General features: G+C 39.9%; 1 protein-coding gene across 1 annotated transcript in view; it reads right to left on the bottom strand.

Moving 5' to 3' along the window:
• ctnna1 (catenin (cadherin-associated protein), alpha 1) overlaps positions 1–17522 on the bottom strand; it is an 87300-nt gene extending 69778 nt beyond the window's left edge. The window contains exons 1-4 of the mRNA XM_061928095.2: positions 17413–17522; positions 17199–17314; positions 9677–9791; positions 7745–7940 (exon numbers count right to left, since the gene is read on the bottom strand). Of these exons, the coding sequence (XP_061784079.2) occupies positions 7745–7940; positions 9677–9781 (301 nt within the window). The 5' untranslated portion in view covers positions 9782–9791; positions 17199–17314; positions 17413–17522. The remainder of the gene's footprint in view (positions 1–7744; positions 7941–9676; positions 9792–17198; positions 17315–17412) is intronic.
• Positions 17523–22293: the final 4771 nt, after the last annotated feature.

The raw sequence follows: 22293 nt of genomic DNA, 5'->3' as shown, positions 1-22293 counted from the left end.
ACTATTCCAGAATATTAAGATTTGCACTGGATGTTTACTTTTATATTTGCACATTAAAAAGCAAATAAGCTACTTTTAATTTTGTTAAATGTTAAAAGTTTTAAATGTTTACATTGTTACAGAATATTTTGTCATGTTGTTGTCAATGTTGACTGAGTGGCCATACTTTTTTTTTTGTAAATAAAAGCCATGCCTTTTGAAAAAACTGGCCTACATTTATTTTTTCCTCTTCATTTTAAATAAAAAAAATTATCGGTAAAAGGAAAAATAATCTATAGATTAATCGAAAAAATAATCTATAGATTAACCGATTAATCGAAAAAATTATCTATAGATTAATCGATAGAAAAATAATCGTTAGCTGCAGCCCTAGTTGAGTTTATTATTGCTCTGATGTGGGATCTGAGCAGAGGATGTTGTTGTGGCTTGTGCAGCCCTTTGAGAAATTTGTGATTAAGGGCTATATAAGTCAACTTTGATTGATTGATAGAAAGGTTACGGATCTGACTTGGCGAGTGCTCTTACCCGCTTTCTTCTAAAATGCTAGGTGATTGGTAAACTCTGCAAGGGAAGTTCAGCCACCGCTAAAAGATCACAAAAAAGTGGTCAAATATGTTCTTTTGTGTTTGCATTTCATTGACTAAATGCTTTCAATTTGTTTAAAATTAGCTACTTTGGCGACAATTGCCGCAACTTTTTTCATTGATATGGTAACGTCACAGTGCTGCAGCCAAACTTCACAATCATTGGATAAATGCTTAACTTTGTCCCACCCATGATTGCTAAGCAAATTAATAAAAGTGATTGAAAGGTGCTGGGCTTCCACATGATGATTGAATAAGCTGTCTGGGCTTAATCCATTTTTGATTGACAACAAAATGAGCAAGTCAGAAATCTTGAAATATAAAACATTGCCAAAGCATTTTTCAGCTTTCATTCCGTTGTTTCTGTTGACAGAGAAATTTATAATTTTTAAGTGAAGTTTTCCTTGTAAAATCTAGCATGTTTATATGCTTTATCTGTTATTTGAGACTGTACTCATGTTTAAAGAGTAGCTAAAAAATGTGTTCCCTTTGTTGAAAGATTAACAGCTGTCATTGGTATACAGCCTGTTTCATTGTACAATAATAATTATACAAATGGAGCTGATATAGGAAAAATATGTCAATACTAATTACTAATAACCCAGACTTGTTTTTAAACATTGTAAATTATTTTTAACATTCAAAAAATGTATGTATACATTAACATTTAGGAAAATTTTAGGATAACGTCACATTAACCACACCCCTTGCTGCGTCCCCACCGCCACATCTATATTTGCAAGCTGGGGAGAAACCCTGTTTACGATGTCATTTTGTCACAGCCCCCCACCACAAATTGATTGCCGATCTGTAGGAAACACCGCGTCATTATGTCACCTGCCTACCTTCCCTCGAAACCTACCGCTGCCACAAGTAGATTGGAGTTTTGCGGACAACACTAATATACCACACAATATATTTTACAATAACAAAGGACAAAATGCAATATCCTTTGAGAGTTTAAGTGTTTTCTTTTCAAATCATACATATACAGTTCCAAGTACACTAAGCAGAGCAAAGCCTCAACAAAAGGACTGCAATCGTGTTTGTCCAGCACCATGATTTGTCCTACATTGGCCTATACGGTTGACTGCGCGCATATTGACTTTGTCCGGCTCACATTATGAACATCAGCACATCTGTCAATAGGTTCATGGACTAATAATACCTCTAGTGACTAATTTTATTAGGTACTACTGCTTTCAAGTAGTCATAATATATTCCCATTGCCCAAAGCAGGTAAATATTGATACCAAAATTGCCATAAAAGACAAAAATGGCAAAAGGTTTAGAAAAGTTGTCATAGAGTGGCAAACATATTTCTCTATCAAAAATTGAAAAAAACATCACATCAAATCGCTGGTATAAATAATTAATGCTATTAGATGTGTGTGCACAAAATGTGCACATATCGTCTATCAATTAAATATTATTTTAACATCCCACTTTGCTTAGTGTAATACAATTAAATGATCTTTTTTAAAGCAAGAAATACTATATTTTGGTTGACCATAACATAAATTACTGCACTCTAATATAAATTCTGCTTGGAAAAAAAAAATCTACAAGCACATTAGATGATTAAATCAGGAAAAATAAAAAGCAATTGGCTATTGAGTGAGTAAAGCTTCTATTGATATTGAGGGCCATCTTACTCCCACAGAGTTAAAGCAGGTTCTGCATATGAGCAACACAGAGCTCAAACACACACACTGCACCTTCAGATTATTATCACCCCCTGTGAACCAAATCAATAAGGCCATTTTTAAGAAATAGATGGCTATCAGTTCTCCTTTAATAAAGTTCTACCTTAATAATGCTCACCAGCGGCCAACCAAGTGCATGATGAACTTATTAAAATTTACATCACACAGTAAGCCTGCATAACAGCAGGACAGGAAAGACAGACAGGGAGAGAAGGGCAAGACAACAACAAGGACATTAGCAGGAAAAAAATGTGGAGAGGAAAGAGGTTTAATGTGTTAGCAAAGTACCAGCAATCATGATTAACCTTTAATCAAATATGATAAATATTCAGACAACTCGTGGAAAAATAAGTCATTTTTAAGACGTAAAGTCAGAAAAAATAAAAATATATTAAATTGAAAAACCCTTGATACATGTGCAGAGGCATCACTGATAATGTCATAAATGTCTCCTTAAATTTAAACAGCTGCAAGTCGCAGGTGGGTGGAAAAGGTTACATGAATCCAGGGGATGGAGGGGATGTTAGCTTTCTCGATGGTCACATTATCAGTCCAGGCACGCTCCGCTGAGCAGCATAGCATAGCTGACAGCCAGCACGAGGCACCGGCACAGTGCTCGCATTCCAGCCCTGTGACAGCCCTACTGCAACTACAGTAACAACAGAGTGTCGCAGAGGCTATCTAACCACATGTCAGAGTATGCAGCGCAGAGCTCGAACTGGGGGCATCTAACTTGCTTGGCATCTTACGAGAGAAAAGAGACACACCAGCACAGCCGTTACCTCAAATGGTGACAGCAGCTGTCCACAATTTATCAACAGCAGCTGGTAGATAACCAGAAAATAGAGGATACATTTAAGTTGGAAGTGAATAATGTAACTTTCTTAATTGGCTTTCATAAAATGGGGGATTCCCATCTTCAAATGTGTGTGAAGCATGGAACTCAAAAAGAAACTGACTAGTTGCACCAAGTGGGGTAACTATTTTTCTTTTCAAATAAGCTAAAGGGTTGTTTGTTCACACAGAAACGTTTTCAGGTCATAATGGTAAAGCATAGTATAATGTATACTCTCACATCACGTAACTTGCATAGACGACGCAGTCTTAGCCCCTTCCCCTGCGTAGCTTCCTGCAAGGCTTACATGCAAAAAAAATCCTACGCGATGCAAAATGCAGAGCTGTGATTGGTCCGTTTTTGCAAAAGAGGGTCCCCAAACACACACGAGCACAAATTTTGTGCTTGAAATGCACAAATTAATGTAAGAAATAAAACAACAGTGATTAAACATTTGCATGAAAACTGATTTTGTGTACTTAATATCTCGGTGCGCTCTAAAATATTACTCAATATGTCGTTTTTCATCTTATTGTGTTATTGTTGCGTCCTGAAGAAGTCACAAAGTATGACACTATTTTAACATTTATTGACAATCTTATTAACACCAGGATATTGTTAACTTACAATAGTTATGTAACAGTTTTGTTTATTTACAATTACATGATCGCTCTTTCTTGTCCCATGTCCTGAACGTCAGAATAGCTTTGCCATGAATAGCTTTGTCGTGAATAACTCTGCCGTGACGCATTCAGGCGTTGCATAGTCCATCTTCAAAGGTATTTTCCTCTGGTTTATAAGTACAATGTCCATTAAAAAGTAAACTGATGATGCTGAATGATTAGTTCCAGTGTAGAGAAATGTCGTCACTCTTCACAAGAAGGAAACAACTAAATATTGAGCACATCCAACAATATTATAAGCGTAACAATAACCGTGACATTACATTTTCATATTATTCTCTAGGACAATGACAACAAAAGTGTGGCTGAGTATGGGAACATTTCACTCTAAACACATCAAAGACATGAATAACTTGCTCAATTTGCACAGTGAACATTACTTTGCATGACAGTACGTCTATGATGCAGGATCATTTAAAAGCCAAAGCTTTTCAGACATTTGGACAATATAGTCTCTGACACTCCTCTGTAAGATACTTACAGTAGCTTGTTCCCTAGCTAGTTAACAACTAGATTCTAGCTTTAACTATTATTTTAGCCAACGTTTTCCATCTAAACCTATCATCACAAAAAAAGCTAGATAGTTTTGATTATTCTGAATGATGTAATCATCTTTGTTAGCACATGCCTAAAAATATCTTAAGCTGAATTAAAAGGCACATGGTTAAATTAGAGCCACTCAATAGGTGCACACTTCCTAATCCAATTAGTTGACAAATCGTTAAGATAGTCGCTGACTTGTCGACTAACAAAATAGTCTTTAGTTGCAGCCCTAATGGCAATATATTGTTCAATTCTACATCCATCCATCCATCCATTTTCTACCGCTTATTCCCTTTGGGGTCTATTCGACATAGTTCACAAATTAATTTAGAATGCAACTTTAAAATGCATGATTAAAATAATCATTGTTGCAGCTAGAGCTTAGTCGACACTCGCAAAAACATCGCCAGTGATAACATTAAGTATGAGAACATTTCCTCTTGTTAAAAACATGAATACCTTGCTCATTTTGCAAAGCTTGCCTTGTTTAAATGGCAGTACATCTGTGATACGCGAGCATTTAATGTGGAGGCATGATGTCGGACATTTGGAGGGAGGATGCATTTCAACCTCGGTACGAGTGTTAGCTTATGTCTTGCTAGCGAGCTAACAAATGTGAGAAGAAGTTAGTAGTGTGAAAATTAACTATTATTTTTGTCAAAGTCAGCCAGCTAAACTTTGTCTACAACACTTCAAGTACTTTTAAAGCAGCGTCAATTTGCAATGCTGTAAAAAAGGGCACACACGCAGACAGGCACCAATGCGGAGGTATGATAAGATTAAACATACAAACTATTAAATAGCTAACATTTTAAGAATTAATCAATGATACAATTCTACACATTGAGAGTGTTAGCGCAGATAAATTAATTGCGGATCCTTACAACTTGTTTTAACAGATGTCCGCTATAATATTTGTACAAATTACAAATATTACGCCTCTAATGGCTATGCTAATGTTAGATAGCAGACAGAATCAAGAAATGATCTTGGATTGCTCTACGAACATGATGCTACTTCCAAGAATATTTTGGGGCGGATGCAGTCCGGTGCAGAGAAAGATCGGCGGAAGACTTTTTTCGAAGGAATTTTCAGATGTAGAATTACGGAAACCATACTTTTGAATGTATCGGGATTCATTCATAAGGCGCTGTGGATTGATGGAAGGAGTTTTAAATCCAAAGGAAAAGACTGTTCATGCCCCAACTGATACCGTTCCAGATGAAGGTTGGTATTGTTCTGGACTATTTTGCCATTTGTGCAGAAAGTTAATCAGTTTGGAGAGCACAAATGCAGCGTGAAGAGGTTTTTGTAAGCTTTATTATTCGCCTTTAATATGCCTATTTCATTATCTTTTATCTCATTTGTATTTCGTTCAGGAGTTCAAATTAAGCCTACATTTTACATTTCCTTAACTATCTTCTTAAAAAAATGTTTTTTTTCTACCATCGATCTACTTCAAAATGTTCTGTACTGTTAATTTGTGAAGCAAATAAACAGTATCCTCTTCATTACAATTGCTGCTATGTTTTCATTGAATGGTATCTTCTTCCGGGTTGTATCCCTAGCATTGAGGGATACACACACCCCCTTGAGAGATCTTGTTTCCAATCGCATAATCCAAGTGTGTTAGTCCGACTTTTCAAAAACCAAACACAATCGGATTAGGGTGTTTCAATCGGTTGGAGGAAGATTATTTAGAGCCGAATAGGGGTGTAACGGTACGTATATTTGTATTTAACCGTTTTGGTACGGGGGTTCCGGTTCGGTTCGGAGGTGTACCGAACGAGTTACCACACGGACATATTAAGTGGCGTAACGCACGTTGTGTAAACAATGCACACCGTGGCACAACACACGGCATGCCGGACATTTGAGGCATTTAAGAAACTCCGCCCTGACAGGTCCGCAAAAGAGGACATGTCCGGTGAAAAGAGGACGTATGGTCAGTCTATCGTAGCCCGTTAGCTGCTAGCATGCCGCTCACGGGCTAGGATAGACTGACCATACGTGCCTCTTTTCAACGGACATGTCCTCTTTTGTGGAGCTGTCAGGGCGGAGTTTCTTAAATGCCTCAAATGTCCGGCATTTTGAGTTAGGGTTGCCTGTATTTTCAATGTACGTTCAGGGTTAAGAAGGGGTTAAAAACAAAACAGATTGTGCGCACAGCAGCATTTGTGAGGGAGGGGCAGAGACAGAAAGAGTGAGAGAATTATGATAAAGGCGCATGCGTCGCCAGGCTCTGCTTTTTATCCATAGATTTATCTGATTTAATTTTTTATTATCTATAGCAGGGGTGTCAAAAGTGTGCCCTGGAGGCCATTTGCGGCCCACAGCTAATGTTTTAAAGGCCCACGGCACATTCTAACAATACTATTAAAATAAACAAAAACATAACAAAAGTGAAATAAAAAAGCTTAAAGGTTAAATGTAATTTAGAAAAAGTTGCAATGTTGACTAATAAAACAAAGCTGTTTTTTTTCTTTCAAACTGTCATTGCTCAAAACATAATATTGAATCAAAATCAATGTTATTGTGAATTATTGACCTATCCAAGATTCCGATTACTTCACATCAAATATTCCACTAAGAAAAATATTTTTGGTGGAAGATTTTGCAAATTTGGTAAATAAATAACCCAAAAATGTATATTTTGTTGTTTTCTTACTGTACCGAAAATGAACCGAACCGTGACCTCTAAACCGAGGTACGCACCGAACCGAAATTTTTGTTACACCCCTAGAGCCGAACTATTTGGGTAATCGGACTAATACAGTGCATGGACACGTACTGAGTGCTTCACAGAGGGCATGGCTGAGCAGTGAGCACAGCACAAGCTGCAGCAGCAACAGAAACACAGGAGAATCTACAAAAGTTTGTGAGAAAAAGAAAAGTTTTCTTTGATCGATTTGAATGGGAATCTATTGATAAAAGCGGCCCAAAAAAATGGATACATTCTTGGGAAACAAAATATCAATATATCTCGCAAGATCAAAAAAATTGCCTCGCTCTACATGATACCAAGCTCAAAGTTATGACTTACATGGCAACTGGATTGCGACATATCTGCACACATTTTCACAATCAATATTCACCACAGGAAATATTGCCCTCTGAATGTCTCAGTGTAGGTCAATGGTGTAGTGTGAAACGTGGCAATGAGTGTTACGATCAGGTACTCAAAGATGAGCATTAGAACTGTGCTAAGTCTTTATTATGGTGTCTGTGTTTTATAGTGCTTTTGCATTTATAAGAGAATACTGCAGATATAACCTTTGGAGGATAGTGTTGTTCTGCAAACCATGTTTAAGATTTATTTGACACACTCTTTATCTTGTGGAGCATGCAGAGACAAGAAATCACACTCTGTGGCATTGAGTACTTCCAAAATACCTTGCTTGCGGACATCTTCCACTGCTGCAGTCAGCTCCTCCTTGAGGAACGGACTCTCCTTTGCAATCTTTTCTCCTTTTTCCAAAAAGTTCCGAGTCGCAGTCTCCACAGACGCTGCCAGGACATGAGCCTTCTTGGAACGTCCCTTCTTCTTGTTGGATGGGCCTTTGTTACTTGAGTTCACCAGAGTGGTGACCTATGGCAGGTAAAAAAAGGGTTAAAGGTGTTGTTTCCAGTGATTTAGCTGGTTACGATATCATAAGTCCTTAAAGGGGAACATTATCACAATTTCAGAAGGGTTAAAACCATTAAAAATCAGTTCCCAGTGGCTTATTATATTTTTCGAAGTTTTTTTCAAACTTTTACCCATCACGCAATATCCCTAAAAAAGCTTCAAAGTGCCTGATTTTAACCACCCGTCCATTTTCCTGTGACGTCACATAGTGAAGCCAACACAAAAAACATGGCGGAAAGAACAGCAAGCTATAGCGACATTAGCTCGGATTCAGACTCGGATTTCAGCGGCTTAAGCGATTCAACAGATTACGAATGTATTGAAACGGATGGTTGTAGTGTGGAGGCAGGTAGCGAAAACGAAATTGAAGAAGAAACTGAAGCTATTGAGCCATATCGGTTTGAACCGTATGCAAGCGAAACCGACGAAAACGACACGACAGCCAGCGACACGGGAGAAAGCGAGGACAAATTCGGCGATCGCCTTCTAACCAACGATTGGTATGTGTTTGTTTGGCATTAAAGGAAATTAACAACTATGAACTAGGTTTACAGCATATGAAATACATTTGGCAACAGCATGCACTTTGAGAGTGCAGACAGCCCAATTTTCATCAATTAATATATTCTGGAGACATACCCTCATGTCAGCAGGCCAGGGAAACTAGGGTCGATATTCTTCTCTTGATCATCTTCGGGACGGTGTGAGCCAATACATCCAGGGGGGTTTAGCTCGCTCGTCTGCGGGAACAAACTGCCGCCATTGCTTGCCGTGCTACCGAGGTCCTTTGTCCCTGAATTGCTCACACACTCCGGCAGATTCAATGGGGGTCTGGCGGCAGATTTCTTTGACTTTATCGTTGGAAATGCATCTGCTTTGAGTGTCGCAGGATATCCACACATTCTTGCCATCTGTCGTAGCATAGCTTTCGTCAGTAAAGTGTGCGGAACAAACGTCCAATTTCTTGCCACTTTCGCATCTTTGGGCCACTGGTGCAACTTGAATCCGTCCCTGTTCGTGTTGTTACACCCTCCGACAACACACCGACGAGGCATGATGTCTCTAAGGTACGGAAAACAGTCGAAAAAACGGAAAATAACAGAGCTGATTTGACTCTGTGTTTGAGAAAATGGCGGATTGCTTCCCGATGCGACGTCACGTTGTGACGTCATCGCTCCGAGAGCGAATATTAGAAAGGCGTTTAATTCGCCAAAATTCACCCATTTAGAGTTCGGAAATCGGTTAAAAAAATATACGGTCTTTTTTCTGCAACATCAAGGTATGTATTGACGCTTACATAGGTTTGGTGATAATGTTCCCCTTTAACTCATCATTAATTAGAACTTTTGTTTTATTTCAAATCATTGAAACTTTTAAACAAACAACAGGGGGGCCTACAGTACTCAACTACCTTCCCTCCCTTGAAGAAATTAGGGGGGTTCAATGTCTGATAAAGTTAACTTCTTTCAAATCAGACTTTTCTGAATCAAATTGTCGAATAGTTGACTATTCTAAGACACCCCGACAGACTACATCTATTTATGTCATTAATTCCATTGGAACAATTGTGAAATACTATCAACGTCCCAGACTGAACGGTGTTGGACCTCAGAAGTTCAAATTGTATAACATATGATACCAATACAGGCACCTAGATTTTCCATCAACCAAACAACAAAAGAGACAAACAATATTACCTGTGTGACCAAGGGCTCCAGCAGCCTCTCCACTGCTAGAGTCCTGATCTCCAGACTCTTTGGGTCCCATTTGAAGTTAATGTTAGCCGTGTTGATGTTTGTCATTTCGAGAATTCTGGAAATGAAAACAAAAAAAAAAGTCACTTCACAGAATGCAAAACTGCAACACAAGTCAGTGTTTCCCAAACATGTACTCATTTGTGGTACCCTGGTACAAAAACATTTGGCCTCCCACCATTCCGGCCATATTGGGTTGGGACTTATGAAAACTAACATTACAACTGTCCTGCAAATCCCACCCATTACCACAAAAAGAAGCGACAGAATAAAGTATGCATTTTCTAAACTGGTGTGCACCAAATTTTCGGCTACAAAGAAGGTTCAACTGAAAAATGCCCCAAAGTTGCATTTTTGGCTTTCGACTAAAAGACTTTGATCATCAAAACAAAACTGCTAAGCAAAAAGTGTGTGCTTGACGCAACATGCCTGCGGTGTGGATGTACTTATCCAAGAAAAGGCCGGCGGACAGTGTCAGTCGGTTTATTTCGAACATGCATTCAATTACAATGTAATACATTACATATTTGACCTGCAAAAACGTGCAAAGTGGAAATATCAAGAAGCGAATCTTCTGCAAATACATTTTCCTCGTCGGAGGTAATCACCTGAAATACAAACATGAAAGGGAAGTACACTCCGAGCGTGTCCACTACGTCTGTGGCACCCGTAAGTATTTGGCCTATACATTATTATTGTTGTAATACCAGTGATGAATCAATATTTGTATAAGTTTACCGCCGTTTTATTTTTGAAGGATAACTTAATTTGTGCAATTGAAATGGCTAAATTTTAGTGAGGTTATTACACAATCATAGCCAATTATGTAGATTAGATAAGAATGTCACTTAGCACCCCACTCTATAACCCAACACCAGAGGTAGACTGCAGTCCTGTGGGAAACACTGCCAGTCACTGCATGGTAAACGGGCCCATTAAAAGAAGCTCTCAATCCAGAGAAAAACAAAACTGCAAAATATAGAGTTCCCGAAGTGAATAACAACATTTTAACATCAAATGGTAACATCCTTGCAAAGAGCTTATATGCATGCCTCAGAAAATGTCCTTTCCTATTTCAATGACTTGCAACTCATTGATTTGCCATCAGACATGGACTGGCAACAGTCCGGAAGTCCTTGAGGCAAAGTAGCTTCTACATAAAAGTTGGTCACCTATAGCATGGGAACAATGTCATTGCCATTAGCCTTGAATAACATCTGTATAATTACTGTCTAGTGTTCTGCTAGAGTGTTACTTATCGGCAGGATATGATTTCAAATGTGTGGCTAGATTAATCCATTAATACATTCATTTATGGGGCATGGCTCGGTTGGTAGGGCGGCCATGCCAGCAACTTGAGGGTTCCAGCCAGAGCTTTGCTTCCGCCATCCTAGTCACTGTCGTTGTGTCCTTAAGCAAGATACTTTACCCACCTGCTCCCATTGCCACCCAAACTGGTTTAAATGTAAATTAGATAATGGGTTTCACGATGTAAATCGCTTTGAATAACTAGAGAAAAGTGCTATATACATGTAATTCACTTCATTCATAATAATTCACAAATGTATTGTTTAGGGCACGGGTGCCAAAAGAATTTTAGCTAAAAATAAAGACTTAAATATCTGCTTGTCACGTTAAAGGGGAACTGCACTTTTAAAATAAAAGTGCAGTTCTTTTTTTAAAGGATTTTAAAGATGATAAAAATGCTTGAAAGATGCGGCTAATAGGAGTCACCGTTGTAGCCTTCAAAGCCCTCTAAAATAACTTCAAAACCCTCCAGTAACATTTTATATACACACTGCAAGTCTATATGTAATGTAGTATCAGACACGTTCATAACAATATGAAACGTGTTCAATATTTACAGTATTTTGATCATTTTATTCATTTCCGGGATTTATTTATTCCGCTTTCCGCGCATTGATTTCTGTTTCCATAGCAATGCACGTCTGACTTCTGGCAACAAAGGTGTGTTCCTACTTCCGTAGTGTGTTCTAATCATGGCAGATTTGGTATTATTTGCACAGCTATGTTATTTATTTTATGTAGAAAGAATATTTTTTAATTTTATTTATGTTACGTAATTCTGTACTACTTAAACAGTTTCTTTTATGTGCTGTTAATACCGATCTTGACTAACTGGGTTCATAAAAAAGCCACTGACTGTTTACAGTAAAGTTGTCATTCACTTCAATTTCACTAAATATCGCTAAAAAATTAATATCTTTTATATGTATACCTTCATCGAAAAATATATCGAGATACATGTCGAATATCGAGTTTAAGTAAATATATATCGAGATATACTTTTTCGTCTATATCGCCCAGCCCTAACATTACCAATTGTGCACATTCCAAAAAGGTTGTTTGGTGGAAGTAAAGCAAGATTCTTTTATAAATTACTCAATGCCTCCATGGTTTGATTTCAAATTTTCAGGACTTTTGCAAATACTAAATACACAACGGTAAGTACCAATAGGTAAGAAAAGTTTGTTTTGCATGAGTTTGACACCTGTGCCTTTATGATTTCAAAGCGAGTTACTCATTAATCTTTATGTAAAACAATTTAATATTCAAACGCATAAGCAATTGTATATTATCAGGTGATCACTGTTACAAGCGGCCCACTGAAGGCAACCGTCACTGGGATGTGACCCTCAATTAAAAGGATTTTGACACCCCTGCTTTAAGGGAATCTTCGTACTAATCAATGTGACCCATCTTAATCTAAAACGGGTGGCGGGGCTCTCTCGTTGGAAATAGGGTGAGAAGCTCTGTCATCCGGGGGGAGCTCAAAGTAAAGCCGCTGCTCCTCCACCTCGAGAGGAGCCAGATGAGGTGGTTCGGGCATCTGGTCAGGATGCCACCCTAACGCCTCCCGAGGGAGGCGTTTCGGGCACATCCGACCAGTAGGAGGCCACGGGGAAGACCCAGGACACGTTGGGAAGACTATGTCTCCCGGCTGGCCTGGGAACGCCTCGGGATCCCCCGGGAGAAGCTGGACGAAGTGGCTGGGGATAGGCAAGTCTGGGCTTCCCTACTTAGGCTGCTGCCCCCGCGACCCGACCTCGGATAAGCGCAATAAGATGGATGGATGGATTAAAGTTATGGTAAAATATATGTTTTTGTGACCATGTTTACATTCTCTTACTGGAAAGTTATGAGTTTGCTGAGAGGTTACATTCCCTGTCAGTCCACGTCATTGCAGGCCAACAATAAAAAAAACAACATACTAGATGTGTAAGCCATTTACGGTGAAACCTTCAGTGTTCGGGGCAATCAGTACTGATGCGGTAGTCGTACCTAGGTTCCATTCTAGAGGCTAATCTTTCCTGTGATAAAATGGCAACCAAGGAACAAGATTTCTCTACAGAATCTCCTCTCTGGTCAACAAAAGCACCTTGAAGATTTTAGCGGGAACTCTCGTTCAACCCTTTTTACATGGGGCGGTATAGCTCGGTTGGTAGAGCGGCCGTACCAGCAACTTGAGGGTTGCAGGTTCGATCCCCGCTTCCGCCATCCTAGTCACTGCCGTTGTGTCCTTGGGCAAGACACTTTACCCACCTGCTCCCAGTGCCACCCACACTGGTTTAAATGTAACTTAGATATTGGGTTTCACAATGTAAAGCGCTTTGAGTCACTTGAGAAAAGGCGCTATATAAATGTAATTCACTTCACACACTTCACTTCACATGTCAAACTACTTCCTTAAATGACCGCCATAACCACAACACCAGGGGGAGTTCCACGAACCAAGTTAAACCCAGACATCATTCTCCTTCTATGCCACATTAATATGGAATGCACTCCCAACATTATATTATCGACTCATTCTATTTTTACGTTTCCTATTTTAATGATGTTGGATCTGTGTTGTTGTTGTTGGGGACAAGTGTTGTAAGTTAGCTTTGGCTACAAACACTATGATGCATACATTGGATAACTGTTTCAGATGTCTACGTTTTTGTATCTGTCCCTATTTCAAATAAACCTCTATAATAATAATAATAATAACAGGTGTAAAAGAAAGTGCATCTCTATCCTCCTTCAAAACCGCACTAAAACAACACCTCCAGGTAACTTCAACCCTTGACTAACACCCTCCCCGGATAGTAAATAACCAAATGTAAATAATCAAATATATTTCTAATGTATATACTTGTTCTTATGCTATCTGGGGCCGTATTTATCAAGCGTCTTAGAGTGCCATTTTACACTTAAATCCTGAGATTTTGCGAAATTTAGTCCTACTCTCAAACTTAAGAATAAAAGCTATTTATCAACTTTCTTAAGTCTAAGAATCACTCCTACTCTCTACGATATTTAAGAGACCTTCAGAGGTGTCCTAAGTGGTTAGGAGTTGCCAGCGGGGATGGGATTGAGGCGAGAGAGATGTGCGCGAATGTTCAGGGAGCGGAAGGATGTCCTGGCTTTGTTTGATAACGAGCAGCTGATCAAACGGTATCGTTTAGACAGAGCGGGTATTATTTTTGTCACAGATTTATAATAAGGGGCGTCATCTCATCAGCAACATCACACAGCAGAACTAAAGGTCATCACAATGCTTCGATATCTCGCCACTGGGAAAATGAATTGGAAAGAAAAGGAAACATTTATTTTTGATTCATTGCCAATATTGTTTGTTTGTTTTGTATTATTTTGTAGTTTATTGTCAAAATATACACTCCCATTGTCCACTTAAATATTTCTAAGATATTTCTTTATTCTTAGACAAGGGATTCCCTTCCGTGATTGGTCATTTCTATGGACACAGAAATGACGTCACCTAAAATTCCGTTTACGGCACATAGTAATGTCGTAATTCAGCTCTGAGTGTGACACTTTAAGATTCAGTCCTACACTTCGCTGAAAGTGTGAGTAAGACGCTTGATAACTTTCAGCGAAGAATTGCTTTACTCATAAGTCAACTCTTAGCAGACTTCTTAGGAGTAATTCTAAGACGCTTGATAAATACGGCCCCTGAACTCACTATGTTCTCTGCTCGCTGTACATATCCTACCAAGTCAGACCTACACTGTTTCAATACCCATTTCTCTGATGATGCAATTGTTGATGACTGAAGTGCTGATATCAACCAAACCCTCCTCATCCCACCCCCCGGATTGTAAATGATGTAAATAATTCAATGTATACAGGTAAAAGCCAGTAAATTTGAATATTTTGAAAAACTTGATTTATTTCAGTAATTGCATTCAAAAGGTGTAACTTGTACATTATATGTATTCATTGCACACAGACTGATGCATTCAAATGTTTATTTCATTTAATTTTGATGATTTGAAGTGGCAACAAATGAAAATCCAAAATTCCGTGTGTCACAAAATTAGAATATTACTTAAGGCTAATACAAAAAAGGGATTTTTAGAAATGTTGGCCAACTGAAAAGTATGAAAATGAAAAATATGAGCATGTACAATACTCAATACTTGGTTGGAGCTCCTTTTGCCTCAATTACTGCGTTAATGCGGCGTGGCATGGAGTCGATGAGTTTCTGGCACTGCTCAGGTGTTATGAGAGCCCAGGTTGCTCTGATAGTGGCCTTCAACTCTTCTGCGTTTTTGGGTCTGGCATTCTGCATCTTCCTTTTCACAATACCCCACAGATTTTCTATGGGGCTAAGGTCAGGGGAGTTGGCGGGCCAATTTAGAACAGAAATACCATGGTCCGTTAACCAGGCACGGGTAGATTTTGCGCTGTGTGCAGGCGCCAAGTCCTGTTGGAACTTGAAATCTCCATCTCCATAGAGCAGGTCAGCAGCAGGAAGCATGAAGTGCTCTAAAACTTGCTGGTAGACGGCTGCGTTGACCCTGGATCTCAGGAAACAGAGTGGACCGACACCAGCAGATGACATGGCACCCCAAACCATCACCCAACCATGCAAATTTTGCATTTCCTTTGGAAATCGAGGTCCCAGAGTCTGGAGGAAGACAGGAGAGGCACAGGATCCACGTTGCCTGAAGTCTAGTGTAAAGTTTCCACCATCAGTGATGGTTTGGGGTGCCATGTCATCTGCTGGTGTTGGTCCACTCTGTTTCCTGAGATCCAGGGTCAACGCAGCCGTCTACCAGCAAGTTTTAGAGCACTTCATGCTTCCTGCTGCTGACCTGCTCTATGGAGATGGAGATTTCAAGTTCCAACAGGACTTGGCGCCTGCACACAGCGCAAAATCTACCCGTGCCTGGTTTACGGACCATGGTATTTCTGTTCTAAATTGGCCCGCCAACTCCCCTGACCTTAGCCCCATTGAAAATCTGTGGGGTATTGTGAAAAGGAAGATGCAGAATGCCAGACCCAAAAACGCAGAAGAGTTGAAGGCCACTATCAGAGCAACCTGGGCTCTCATAACACCTGAGCAGTGCCAGAAACTCATCGACTCCATGCCACGCCGCATGAACGCAGTAATTGAGGCAAAAGGAGCTCCAACCAGTATTGTACATGCTCATATTTTTCATTTTCATACTTTTCAGTTGGCCAACATTTCTAAAAATCCCTTTTTTGTATTAGCCTTAAGTAATATTCTAATTTTGTGACACACGGAATTTTGGATTTTCATTTGTTGCCACTTCAAATCATCAAAATTAAATGAAATAAACATTTGAATGCATCAGTCTGTGTGCAATGAATAAATATAATGTACAAGTTACACCTTTGAATGCAATTACTGAAATAAATCAAGTTTTTCAAAATATTCTAATTTACTGGCTTTTACCTGTATACTCTGATGACTAACTTGTGTGATGACTGTATTATGATGATAGTATATATTGGTACCATTAATTGATTTACGTGGACACCGACTTAAACAAGTTGGAAAACGTATTCGGGTGTTACCATTTAGTGGTCAATTGTACGGAATATGTACTGAACTGTGCAATCTACTAATACAAGTTACAATCAATCAATCGATGGATGGATGGAAATAAAACTTCAAGGAGTATATCGCAACATTAGCCTTGGAGTGTCCCCACACTTCATGTTTCTGTTCATTGCGTTCCCAGCCATAGCAGAACAGACGATACTCCTCCACACAAACGGTTTAAAAGCAAACGTTCTTTAGTGAGCAACAGGGTGGCCCAAACTACTAAAAAGCTGACAATTGGGGGCAAATAGCTTAAAGTTACACCTGTGCGACTTTAAAACACCATAAGAGAGTTCATTTGGATTTCCTTTAATGTGGACAATTTAACTCTAATACGCTAAAAGATAAAAAATAAAAAATAAACATGCTATTGTATAATCCCTGCCTACATAGCTTACCTGCTAACGTACTTTGCCGAAGACGACACCTTGCTAAAGCTAATGCTAACAGACGAGCCGGTAAAGTATTCCGAATTAAACACAAAAGTGACGCTTAGCTGGTTGCAACGCGCTCTCTAACAGTATCGCAACAATTTACACGTCATACCACCAAAAAAGCCCAATGGAGAAACAAAGTGTAACTTACCAATAACAATTCGTTCGAAAAGTTTCAAGATGGAGGAAAGAGAATGGTATGTTTGTCAAAAGTTGCCTTCACGGAAATGGTATTGTTCCCTCTCTAGCGCTATCTTGACCGGATGTCTGCCCTCAAAGAGATAAAAGAAAGGATTTAGTTCAAAGAGCCTCGCTCTATACAGTTTCGGTAAAGTTTGTTTCGGTGACGACGGCTATTTCCCCACAATAGCAGAAGCGGAGGAGGGATAGGGCGGTGACCAACTTCCTGAACTTCCAGGCAGAACGGAGACCACAGAACTCACAGCCGGGCCCGCAAATGACGACTTGTTTTGGGCGTGGCGGGAGCGGTGTCTGTCCATATATGGATTCTGGATCCCAACCTGCCAGATACTTTGTTTTCGTTTAAAACTAGAAACTTTAAGACACGCAACAATACGTTTTAAACGTTCTATGTCGTTTTAAATTGTTAAACAAATGTAACAAATATAACAAAATGTTTCACAAGTGCGGCACAACAATATTAAAAACAATATTCAAATATTATCCTTAGCTCCACCAATGACTGAATAAAAACAAAAAATAAATACATATAAAACCAATATAAAAACAATATAAAATAAATATGATTAAAAACGATTTTAAAGGGTAAACCCAATTAAAACAGTAAATAGAAATCAAAATTTTAAAAACATAGAGGACAGCAGAGGACCTCAGGGGCCTCACCTGCCATCATGGAAAGAAAAAAAATGTAAAAAGAAAAAAAAAAAATTAAATTGTTATATGTATTCAGTGATTATACTATAAAGTTTTTTTCCATTTAACATCACCAGTTTTAGATTATTTTTATTCAATATCGCTGAATTTTCACATTTGCCGTTCAAATACTGAGAAGAGACGGTGCGGTGAGTCACCAGCCAGTTGAGGCACGTCACTCAGTTGTGCCTCAACATGGATTGCGGACTCGGCTAACTGCTGGCCTGCTGTGCAGTGAGACCGTATTGCTATATGAACTATATTATACATTTCCATAGTTTAGTTAGCTGAGGTATATAATGTACAGTGTATTTTGTCAACAACTGTATGTGTGTAAAGTATTTCTTGTGCTGAGCAATCATATAACGGCTGCGAAGACGCACTGTGTGAGGCTCGCAGTAATCCCGCCTCCCTGGTGCCTGTTAATGCACCCCCGCCGCAGAATGCACGCCCCGACGGGAGCGCCACACCAACCAAAGCCCACACCCAAACCCTCCATGTGCAAGACCGAATCCACCCAAAAAAAGTCACTTAACAAGAAGCCAAAAAGTGCAAAAACAACAATGCTCGCGCCGGAGGAGCCGTGAACGACTGCAGGGACACAACATTAGGTACACCTGCAGACTGCAGCACGGATTTCATATTTCATTCATTCACAACTCCTCCAACACGAACACCACTGTTCCCGCACTTATAAGTAAAGGTAAGACCATAATAACGTTTTTTTAATTAAATGTGCTTTTTTGTGTGCTACAGTTTGTATGTGTAGAGTTAAAGTTAAGTTAAAGTACCAATGATTGTCACACACACACTAGGTGTGGTGAAATGTGTCCTCTGCATTTGACCCATCCCTTGATCACCCCCTGGGAGGTGAGGGGAGCAGTGGGCAGCAGCGGCGCTGCGCCCGGGAATACTTTTTGGTGATTTAACTCCCAATTCCAACCCTTGATGCTGAGTGCCAAGCAGGGAAGAATGCTGGTTTGAGCTTTTAAACATAACCCGTTAACTGCTGCCAATCAAATGGTGAATAAGATACTCTTTAGGGTTCATATGTTTGTAAATCTGACTGTGATGAAGTCAGTGCCTCACCAGCCATGAACCTCACCGGACGTCACTGGTCTTAAGACGAGACTTAAAACACTGCACTGTGGGAGCAGTTCGAACATGGAGGGGCAGAGTGTTCCAGAGCTTAGGGCCGACCACAGAGAAGGCCCTGTCTCCCCTGGTTTTAAGTCTGGTCTTGGGCACTAGGAGCTGGAGCTGGCTCTCGGACCTCAGAGCGCGCGCAGGATTGTAAATTTGGATGAGGTCCGAGATATACTGAGGTGCCAGTCCATGTAAAGCTTTAAAAACAAACAGCAAGGTTTTAAAATCAATTCTAAGATGAACAGGGAGCCAGTGCAAACTCTTAAGAATTGGGGTTATATGCTGGCGTTTCCTGGCCCCTGTTAAAAGTCGTGCTGCCCCGTTCTGGACTAACTGCAACCGGGAGAGAGCTTTTTGGCTAATGCCAGCATAAAGTGCATTGCAGTAGTCCAGGCGACTTGAAATAAAAGCATGCACGACTTGTTCAAAAAGGTTAAAAGATAAAAACGGTTTTACCTTTGCTAAAAGACAATGTTGATAAAAACACGATTTTAAAACGCCATTGACTTGTTTGTCAAGTTTAAAATCGCTGTCTATAGTGACGCCAAGGCTGGTGACTTTGGGACGCACATCATTTTCCAATGGTCCCAGGTCAGTGAGGGCCGGACCAAAAACAAAAATTTCCGTTTTTCCCTCTTTCATTATTAAAAAATTCTGGGCTAACCAAGCCTTGACCTCACATAGACAGTTGAGAAGGGTTGTCAGGGGGCCGTGGCCTTTTGAAATCGGCATATAAATTTGGCAGTCGTCTGCATAAAAGTGATAAGACACTCCATGCCTCTTAAAAATCTCTCCAATCGGGAGGAGATATAGGGCGAACAGGATGGGGCCTAGAATAGATCCCTTGGGGACACCACAGTAAAGCGGAGCAGAAGAAGAGGTGGCGTCCCCCAGCCTAACAGAGAAGGACCTCTCTGACAGGTAGGATCTGAACCACTCTAATGCAAATATTTACATAAATTTGACCCAGATATAAGATGACCCTACAATAAAAAACCTCTCTTTTTTTTTTTTTTAATTAAAGAAAAATAGATCTTTGAAAAAAGCATGTTTTAAAACAAACATGTTTAAGTGTTTCTTTCCCCTACAAAAAGCACAAAGAATGAAAAACAAAAAAAATCCTAGTGTGCATCGGGGACCAGGGCAAGTTGGCTTCATTTCCCTGGCCCACAATACTGACAGTACAATCCATCCATCCATCCATTTTCTACCGCTTGTCCCTTTCAGGGTCGCGGGGGGTCACTGGACCCTATCTCAGCTGCATTCGGGCGGAAGGCGGCGTACACCCTGGACAAGTCGCCACCTCATCGCAGGGCCAACACAGATAGACAGACAACATTCACACTCACATTCACACACTAGGGCCAATTTAGTGTTGCCAATCAACCTATCCCCAGACAGTACAATCGTTACAGCAAATAACGCTTTAATTTTTTTTATTTTGTCATCTAATATAAATGTATCACATTACAAACAATCAAATGTATGATTTATTACTTTATTTTTAATTTTTTTGCTGGAAACTGAGAGTGTTACCAGCATGCCTTGCGGTGCATGCCTCGCCATATTTGATCTACAACATCTTCACATCAAACCATAACCTAATAAATTGCATATTTGAGCATTTAATAGTTTGTAGTGTAAAACGTGTATATTAGCAGTGGCCTAGTGATTAGAGTATCTGCCCTGAGTCTGGGAGGTCGTGAGTTCATACCAAAGACTACAAAAAAATAGGGCCCATTGCCTCCCTGCTTGGCACTCAGCATCAAGGGTTGGAATTGGGGGTTAAATCACTAAATGATTCCCGAGCGCGGCCACTGCTACTGCTCACTGCTCCCCTCACCTCCCAGGGGGTGAACATGGGGATGGGTCACATGCAGAGGACAAATTTTACCACACCTAGTTAGGGCTGCAACTAACAACTAATTTGATAATCGATTAATCTGTTGATTATTACTTCGATTAATCAATTAATAATCGGATAAAAGAGACAAACTACATTTCTATCCTTTCCAGTATTTTATTGGAAAAAAACAGCATACTGGCACCATACTTATTTTGATTATTGTTTCTCAGTCGTTTGTAAATGTTGCAGTTTATAAATAAAGGATTATAAAAAATAAAAAAAAAAGCCTCTCCGCATGCGCATAGCATAGATCCAACGAATCGATGACTAAATTAATCGCCAACTATTTTTAGAATCGATTTTAATCGATTTAATTGATTAGTTGTTGCAGCCCTACACCTAGTGTGTGTGACAATCATTGGGACTTTAACTTTAACTTTAAATGATAAACTAAAAATATAGTGTACTCATGTGCAGGGCTGTAACTATAAACAGTAAGGCTTTAGGTTAGAGTGTCCGCCCTGAGATCGGTAGGTCGTGAGTTCAAACCCCGCCCGAGTCATACCAAAGACTATAAAAATGGGACCCATTACCTCCCTGCTTGGCAGTCAGCATCAAGGGTTGGAATTGGGGGTTAAATCACCAAAATGATTTCCGAGCGCAGCCACCGCTGCTGCTCACGGCTTTCCTCACCTCTCAGGGGGTGGAACAAGGGGATGGGTCAAATGCAGAGGGTAATTTCACCACACCTAGTGTGTCATTGGTACTTTAACTGGTGGAAGAGGGGTTAGTGCGTCTGCCTCACAATACGAAGGTCCTGAGTAGTCCTGGGTTCAATCCCGGGATCGGGATCTTTCTGTGTGGAGTTTGCATGTTCTCCCCGTGACTGCATGGGTTCCCTCCGGGTACTCCGGCTTCCTCCCACCTCCAAAAATATGCACCTGGGGATAGGCTGATTGGCAACACTAAATTGGCCCTAGTGTGTGAATGTGAGTGTGAATGTTGTCTGTCTACCTGTGTTGGCCCTGTGATGAGGTGGCAACTTGTCCAGGGTGTACCCCGCCTTCCGCCCGATTGTAGCTGAGATAGGCTCCAGCACCCCCCGCGACCCCGAAGGGAATAAGTGGTAGAAAATGGATGGATGGATATATTGATCTTTACTGTCATTGCACAAGTACAACAAAATATTGTAATATAATGATAACCACGGTAAAACTGCCAACGGTTAGATTACCGTTTTAAATTAAAATGATCAATGACTGATAACATGTTAATAAACTCACAAACTGAGTGGCACCAGCATTTGCTGTTGCTAATGTGGATCCGAATAAACAAACATAAACATCGGAATCATACACAT

The sequence above is a fragment of the Nerophis lumbriciformis genome, linkage group LG35, assembly GCF_033978685.3.
Source record: "Nerophis lumbriciformis linkage group LG35, RoL_Nlum_v2.1, whole genome shotgun sequence".
NCBI classification, from domain to species: domain Eukaryota; kingdom Metazoa; phylum Chordata; class Actinopteri; order Syngnathiformes; family Syngnathidae; genus Nerophis; species Nerophis lumbriciformis.
This window is presented reverse-complemented; position numbering and strand designations above follow the sequence as displayed.